The sequence below is a fragment of the Phoenix dactylifera genome, chromosome 11 (genome assembly GCF_009389715.1).
Source record: "Phoenix dactylifera cultivar Barhee BC4 chromosome 11, palm_55x_up_171113_PBpolish2nd_filt_p, whole genome shotgun sequence".
Taxonomy (NCBI): Eukaryota; Viridiplantae; Streptophyta; class Magnoliopsida; order Arecales; family Arecaceae; genus Phoenix; species Phoenix dactylifera.
This window is the reverse complement of record NC_052402.1, coordinates 15,785,712-15,794,103: the sequence shown is the minus strand read 5'-3', so window position 1 is coordinate 15,794,103 and position 8,392 is coordinate 15,785,712. Positions and strand designations below refer to the sequence as shown.

The 8,392-nt window shown below is 42.0% G+C and overlaps 1 protein-coding gene across 1 annotated transcript; it reads left to right on the top strand.

Moving 5' to 3' along the window:
* Positions 1 to 672: 672 nt before the first annotated feature.
* On the top strand, positions 673 to 7,035 carry LOC103717094 (two pore potassium channel c-like). The gene is made up of 2 exons (XM_008805341.3): positions 673 to 2,176; positions 6,559 to 7,035. Exons 1-2 carry the CDS (start codon positions 978 to 980, stop codon positions 6,704 to 6,706), a joined length of 1,347 nt encoding a protein of 448 aa, XP_008803563.1. The 5' UTR covers positions 673 to 977; the 3' UTR covers positions 6,707 to 7,035.
* Positions 7,036 to 8,392: the final 1,357 nt, after the last annotated feature.

The window sequence follows — 8,392 nt, the reverse complement described above, 5'->3', positions numbered from 1 at the left end:
TCAGTTAGACGGGTGCTAAGGCCAGCCTAGCATTTCGGGTTCCGAGATGTGCTCGGTGGAGCGCCCCATGCTCAAGGGTCGGGGCGTATTACTGAAGAGGGCGCCTCGAGCTCGGTCGGGGCGTGTCGGCGAATACAGGAGGCGCCCCGAACTTGGTCGGACGAGTCGGCGAATATTCGAGTTTGAAGGAGCTTTCGGCGGAGTTCGAGGTCGAGCTGATTCTGTGCTAAACCGAGGACACGTCTGGTCGGCGTTGGTATTTATTAGGCCGAAATTGGATGCCCTTTTTGTTGTAGGCTGGACGATCCATTTTGCCCCCTATCATAACCCATGATCCAAACCAATTTATGCCGATCAAACCGACCTAAGAGAGGATCATTCACCGTTTGAGTTGACAATGGGATCATAAATTATCATTCTTATTTTTAAATTTAAATTTATTTAAAATTGAGACACTTCTACCTTCTGCTTATTTATTTATTTATTTATTTTGATTTTATTTTGTTTTTTTCTCTGAGTTTTTTTCTATTCTTTTCCATATTTGCTTAAGTCTTCTAAAGTTGGTTAATACTGTAAAATTTAATTTATGAAATCAATCAGATTTTTGTTTTCCGGTAGAGATCGGATTCATCTTTTTTATTAAAAGAATATCGATTTGGTCGTACCCTGCACGGCGGGGTCTTCCGTGATTTTCGTTTTGATGGCGCGGAGGTAGGAGCAAGTGAACGAAATGGCCTACCTGTCTTTCTCTTTTTTTTCACGGGAGATCCATTCCTCCGGTACTTCAGGCGACTCTCCTACCACTCCATTCCATGAATCACGGTTGATTGATCCTGGGGAAGCATTGAATCAATTGAAAATCGCAGACGCAGCGCCACCTCCTCCTCCCTTTCGAAGCAGGTATTGATGCTCGCAGCCATGCCACATTCCCTCTGCTGCGGAAAATTAAAACAAAAATAGAACTTGGAACATCTCAGATGGCTGAAACGGAGCCCCTCCTCCCCACCACCACTCCAAGAACAAAGCTTCTCCCATCCACTCCTCCATCCTCCATCCTCTGGCCCCTCCCCGAAGACGGCGAGATCTCCATCCCCTTCTCCCCTGCCCCCGCCTCCCCCTCCCTCAAAGAACGCCTCATCTTCGGCTCCTCCTCCGACCTCCAATCTTCCATCTCCCCCGAGGCCCTATCCCTACTCATCCCCACCCCATCATCTCCAATCGCATCCGCGGCCCGGACTCCCACCATCCCAAGGTCTCCTCTAGCTGCGGCCGAAGGCCCCTCGTCGTCGTCATGGTTGACGGACCCGTCGGCGGCGGCGAAGGGGCGGAGCAACCTCCACCGGTCGCGCACCGCTCCCGCCATGTCGGCCATCAACGCCCACGCCCAACAGCCGTCCTCGGCCTCCCCCCGCCGCCCCTCCATCGTGCTGCAGGCCGTCGCCCTCCTCGCCATCTACCTCTCCCTCGGCGTCCTCGTCTACACCCTCAACCGCTCCCACTTCTCCGCCGCCGACACCCACCCCGTCGTCGATGCCCTCTACTTCTGCATCGTCACCATGTGCACCATCGGCTACGGCGACATCACCCCCGCCACCCCCTCTGCCAAGCTCTTCTCCATCACCTTCGTCCTCGTAGGCTTCGGCTTCGTCGACATCCTCCTCTCCAGCATGGTCTCCTACGTCCTCGACCTCCAGGAGTCCCTCCTCCTCGGCGCCGTCGCCAACCCGAAGCACGACCGCCACGGCGCCGCTGGGGCCGGGCACCACCACCACCGGCGCGACGTCGCCCGCCGCTACATCATCGACGTCAAGAAGGGCCGCATGCGCATTCGCATGAAGGTCTCCCTCGCCCTAGGAGTCGTCGTGCTCTGCATCGGCGTCGGCACCGCCGTGCTCCGCTTCGTCGAGCGACTCGGCTGGCTTGACTCCTTCTACCTCTCCGTCATGTCCGTCACCACCGTTGGCTACGGGGACCATGCCTTCCAGACCATGCCCGGCCGGCTCTTTGCGTCAGTGTGGCTCCTTGTGTCCACGCTCGCCGTCGCCCGTGCCTTCCTCTACCTGGCGGAGGCCAGGATCGACAAGAGGCACCGCATGATCGCAAAGTGGGTGCTCTGCAGGGACATGACCGTCTCCGAATTCCTCGCCGCCGACATCGACAACGATGGTTCCGTCACGTGAGTTCCCGCCATCTTCTTCTTCTTTTCTCTAGTTCTTTCAGATGCTATCCAATCTTTTACGTTACCATCTTCTTCCCTTACCCCAATCACTAGTGCGGCGATAATGGTAAAAGGATGAGCGATTGTGCAAGCAAACGGGAGGATAGAGACGTAGACGGTGGCACTAGATTAGAGAGGTAGGGGAAGAGATCATAGGAGGAAGGGATCATAGGAGAAGAAGAGGAAGGAATAAATGGTGAAGACCAAGGGGATAAGAGACCTGAATCTGGGCAAAGAGAAGTATTTTTCCTTCATTTAAAAGTGCAATGCTTTCCGCAGTAGCTGGCTATATGGCTTTTTGTGTCCTTTTCATGGTTTGTTTTACAAATAATCTAGGCCTCTTAATAACCAAGTAACCAATCTCCATATTGACACCCCAAAATCTTTCCTAAAATGCAAAATCTAGAATCCTACAATGCACTGATCATAATTAGCTGGCTATATTAATGCAGAATCTATATTAATTCTCCCAACAATGCACCAGATGATAATGATTTGCATTACCCACCTTGGTGTACTCAGTAGGTGTCTTTAATTAATTTTACACTTGTATACTTGTCTTGTTAATTTATGCTGGATCAAGTAATATTTGTTATTTTGCTTATTAGTAATATTTAATGTATTAAGCTTCAATATAGTTTAAGTTCAGCCTAGAACTACCGAAATTACTTACATTATGATCCTAAATAATCCAAAACATAATAAAATAATATGACATAGGTTCCTTTTTATTGTTTTAATTTTTTGATTTTTTTCTTTTTATAAAAGTTCCAAAACATGGAGTGAAATTGCCGAAACTACCAAAAAAATGTGGAAATCAAAACTCTACCTAGAGGATTTAACTTAAATTAAATTTCAAAACTGTGACATACAATTTGTAACTTATGTAAGTTTCTTTGGTAGATGCTAAGCTGAGGTTTTCAGAAAACATAATTGACGAGATAGATTCAAAACCATTTTCTTGTCCACGATAAAAGCCAAGTACTACTACAAACTTGAAATTTGTTTTTGAGACAAATATTTTTTAAAAAATTTACAACATTTATTCTAAAATTGATCCTTATCAATTGACTCCTTAATAAGGTGCTTTTAAGCCTTATACCGATTGCATTCGAAAACCTCTTCAAACTAACAAGACTTGTACAATTTTCATCTGATTTTTTACTGCCCTCCAAAGAAAATTTTTCGATGTTTTTCTCAAATTTCTTGGCCAATATATTCTGATTGGGTATTCAACATTCCCAGGTGAAAAGAAATCGAGTTAGATTGTAGGGAACTCTAACATATTATAATCTTGAATCCAACCTTTCTTGACCTCCAAGTAAGGGAATGAAGATGTGGGCTCCATCAATGATGACAAGCCGGTTTGAATACTAGTGGGAGATTGTAGTAGGGGCAGGGAGCTGTTTTTCTTGCAGCGCACTGGGTCGATGCAGAAGCTGAGGGAATAAAGCCTAGTGGAGATGTGTATACTAGTTAAAGATATTCAGCTGGAGGCATCTTGAAGCTGCTCCTAGGTTCCTACCCAAATTCCAATATTAGCTTCCCTCTCCTCTCCCTCCTGTTTTCCTCTCTTTCTTGATGCCATATAAACTTTTTTTGTTTGGTTTTTGTGAGGGTCTCATTCAATTGATGACAAATCAGGGCCATGTCCCTTTCGAAATATTTGGTCAAAATGTTAAAATTGAAATCAGCAAAAGATTGATAGGATCAAAATTGGCACATAACCATCATGGTAGTATAGGTACTCTCTTTTTCTCTTGGATGAACATCTTTTTTGAAGCAAAGAAATGACATGTCGCTGCAAAATGGGAGTTCATTTAGCTGTTACAGCAAGATTTTAGTAATAGTGTGTCGCCTAATTTGAAAAGTTTAGTCTCTTCTTTGTTCACCATTCCTATCTTGTGATGTCTTCATCACGGTATTTCCATGCTTTACTATAAGAAAGGGTACATCAAGATACTTAGAGCTATTGTTATCTCTTGATTCTCCATGAACTGTATGCAAGAACCCTTGAAATTCTTATTCAGTTGAAACCTATGTGTGGTTAGCACTCAGTATTATTCTGGGCTGTCCTGCCATTTAGTTATTCTGTTTGAGCATCTTGTGAGTTGTTTAAAACAGCACTCATCATCACATTACGATCTTGGATGGGTTTCTCAAAAAGAGCTTTTATTTAATTAGTTAAGTCAATCCAAATGGAAAAGAGAAAAATACCATTGTGCTTTTTTAAGAAATTTAGGTTGATATATGAGAAGTTCATTTACAGTTTTTTCCCCTTTAGGAAATATATTTTCCTTTAGCATGCACCTTTGTTTTGTTGATGTGCATAATATATTAGCTTTCTCTTATCTTCCAAAAGCATGATACACTCTCTACTTATGATGGGAAGTTGATGTTTGCGAGTTTCTTTATAAAATATGATAAGAAACATTGAAGGTTCGCTAGCTTTCTGTTATCTCCTGAAAGCATGATACGCTCTCTGCTTATGATGGGAAGTTGAGATCTGCAAGTTCGTTATAAAATATGACAAGAGATGTTGAAGGTTCACCAGCTTTGTATTATCTCCCAAAAGAATGATACTGTCTCTGCTTATGATGGGAAATTGAGATCTGCGAGTTCTTTATAAAATATGATAAGAAGCATTGAACATTCACAGGTTTGGTTTCCAATTTGTTCATTTATAGTATGCATTGATTGGCATTTCAAAGATATCTTAATGAACTATAGAGAAAATGAAAGGAAAAATCACTCATGCTAGAAGATGACAGGTGTGAATTCTAATTCAATTGGAATCTGACCATTTTCTTTGCATTTATTGTTAAATAAATGCCCTTATTTTGCAAACATATGGACGTGGAAGGCAGTACCATCCCAAACCATTCAGTTTAGGGCATACCGAGCCATACCGGAGGTAGATCGGCATAGTTCTGCCCCTCTCAGTTCAAGAAACCTGTGAGGGAGGAGGAGAGGGGGAAGAAAAGAGAGGAAGAGTGAGGGAAGGAGGGAGAGGGAGAGGAAGAGTGAGGAAGGGAGGGAGAGGGAGAGAGAGAGAGGCGAAAGAGGGAGTGGGCTTTTGAGCCTCCTCACCTCCGGTTGCGGCATAACAGGGGAGGAACCCTTGTTTTGAGACGAAATAGGGGTTCGGCCTCTTAAATGCATGAGCCACAAAACCATCTAGGAGCATTACGTAAGCAAAGGATAACTGCTGCTTTCTAAGGAAAAGATTGCTATTCTTTTACTGAAAAAGACTATCAGCCAATTGAATCTCACAAGAAGCTTTGCATCAATACAACCCAACAGCCTCAAGTAAATTTGATTACGTAGCTCGGTCTTGGATCTTAACCTGATTATCCCTTTTTTATGTTTGTTTTCTGGCGCTTTTCTTTTGATTTTGAATTTTGTGCTTGGTATAGTGGATTATGGAATGTGTAGACAGATTATAATTGCGTAGGATTTTCTGGGTTGATGAAAATGGTGTCGACTTATGCTGTAAAAAATGTGTGATTTCTCTTTTATGCTTCAATTACCACTTTTCTTTTCTCTCCTTTCCCCTTTAATTCTTTTATTTTTCAATTTTGTTCGGTCTTTCTTGTTTTTGCTAACATGGTCTATTTCTTGTTATAAATCTATCTATATAACTCTGATTTTCTGTAAATTCCAAACCAATTTATTTGTTTTTGTTTATTAGATGTTAGAATGCAAAAAAAAAATATGTAATTCAAAATTTTTTATTTACAATATTTTTGTGTCATCAATGGATAGTTCAGATTAGCTGTGTTTAGACTTTATTTTAGAAATATTTTGCCACCATTTTTATAGCTTAACATATGTATTGGATTAATTACCTAGAATACCAAATGGGCTATTCATTATTTTAAGATGAAATCATATACATTTCCATGTAAGATCTCTACAACTTCCCATCCTGAGAAAAATAAATCTAGGAATTTATCAGCTGATAAAAGAGCAGGTAGATGCATGATTAGTACTTGATGATTTTTTTTATTTTTTAAAATTTTCCCATGCATAAGACAAGGCTGATGCTAGCTATCCATAATTCTTAAAATGTCGCCATGATTTATACTGCCCATATGTGATGGAATGATAGTCGTCGATAAGTCACTCATATGCATTACCCATGGCAAATGCTGGCCTAATCCTTGGTATTCAACAATCTGCTTTCTCAACAATAATGTTCATTGATCTTAGGGTTGGGATGTTTCACTGCTTTTACTTTGGATCGTTCTTTTCCGGCATATCCTTGATTTGAAACAACGCATATTTGTTTTAGCTGAATCATCACTCTTTTCTCTCTCTTTTTGCTAAATGACATGCAGCAAACCAGAGTTTGTCATTTACAAACTGAAGGAGATGGGGAAGGTATCCGAGAAGGACACCATGCAGATCTGCGATCAGTTTGATAGGCTAGACACAGGAAAATGCGGAAAGATCACACTTTCTGATCTCATTGAAAGTCATCACTAATTCTCACACCTGTAGGTAATGTTAAATCCTGAATGCATCTTGGTCGATGCAGTAAAGAGGTACACAAGCCACCACTGCAAATGAAGCTAGTAGCTTATCCATGATGTGAAACAAAACCTGAGCGCTGATGTTGGGATAGCCATGTTGGTCCTACCTTGCTCCACTACTTGAGGGAGCAAACAGCTGTTCCAAACCAAGCTTCCGGAGATGAGCACTCCAAACCTAGATATTACGTTATGACTCCACCATTTTTGTGTTCTATTATTGTTTATATTTTTTTTGAAAAAAAAAAAATATAAGTTGATATATACCATCCGGGCATTTTTTGATATTGAAAAACGATTTGGATGCTGATGTTATTTGACATGGATGTTATCTGGCTCGATGGAAAGGGTGGCATTGAAAAAGGTCTGAAAAAGCAATTACTTCATGAGGTGGTGTTGTGATGCCAAATGGACAAACCTCCGATCACTGATCTGCTGTTGTATTGCTTGTGGTGCCTTGGCTGTGGTTCCTATTGGGTACTTCCATCCTCCCTAACTATTCCTTTCCAGTCGGGAGCAATCTGTGCTACCTCGAATCTGTCGCACCCAATAAAACAGCAACCGGATGTTTTAAAGTTAATGACCACTCTTGATATGCCCTGCAAGTTCAAGGGATCTAAGGAATTGAACAAATGATTTGTACCATGAGGCGGAGACTAGCAACTAATATGTTTTACAATAGTTATACACTGCACACTAGAACTTGATAGTAAAGTAACAGAACTTTAAATCAGAATATAAAGTTGGTGAATCCCTTTTTGATTAGCAGCAGTGCAAGCTTGAGCTTGAAAATTGCGATAGAAATTTTGTAAAATTATGCGGCAGCAGGGAATCCGGAAGTCAGTAAGCATAGCTTAATACCATCATAAAGGTGCTGACTGCAGAATGCTGTGGCGCCCGAGGATGGCAATCCGTAACCCAATCCAGGATAAACAGCTTTCGTATGCGATATAATAGATTCAGGTCATCAATAGATTAATTCAACTAGGTTATTACACGAAGAGAGTTCAAGATTAGAGTTGTCGTATGCATAGTCTGTTTAGTTCTATCTAGTAATCGGATTAAATTAGGCCAACATGTTTATGATCCATTTTCTCTGGCATATCGATGAAAACAGGAAAGAAGAGTTGTTAATCCAGTTGATCACAGTTGTGAGTCTCCCTCAAGCCATATCTGAATCGCACCGTGATATTCGGTAACTTCCATGCATCCATACCATGCAGTTAAGCAAGCTCAATCCTGGGAGCAGAAGAACCATTCAGTGAAATAGAACCAGCCATAAGAACCTTGCCCTCATCATTCCTGACCATAATGAAACTTGCTCCTCCTGAAAACTGACAAAGAGAGCCATCAAAGTTCACCTTCACACGGTTGGGGTGGGGGTAACCAAGCAAAGCCTTGCGATGAATGGCTATGTGCCAAGAGCCTGGTGCAGGGGTACCCCAGTTTCCGTTTTGCAATCTGGTAGATGGATGGTTCAAGCGCTGGAATTCATGAGTCAAATTCGAAGTAACACAAGGATAAATGCTTGATTGGTTTCATATATTCCTAGAAAAAAGCTCCAGGTTTCCGCAATTCCATAGGTGCCACAGCAAGCAAACCAATAAAGGTTCTTTAAGATGATCATACCGTCAAGTTCAAC

Bases quoted from the DNA above. Each gene is read 5' to 3' on its own strand.
- LOC103717094 (XM_008805341.3), top strand. From the start codon at position 978: ATGGCTGAAACGGAGCCCCTCCTCCCCACCACCACTCCAAGAACAAAG. The intron at 2,177-6,558 runs GTGAGTTCCCGC...AATGACATGCAG, and splicing joins GACAACGATGGTTCCGTCAC to CAAACCAGAGTTTGTCATTT.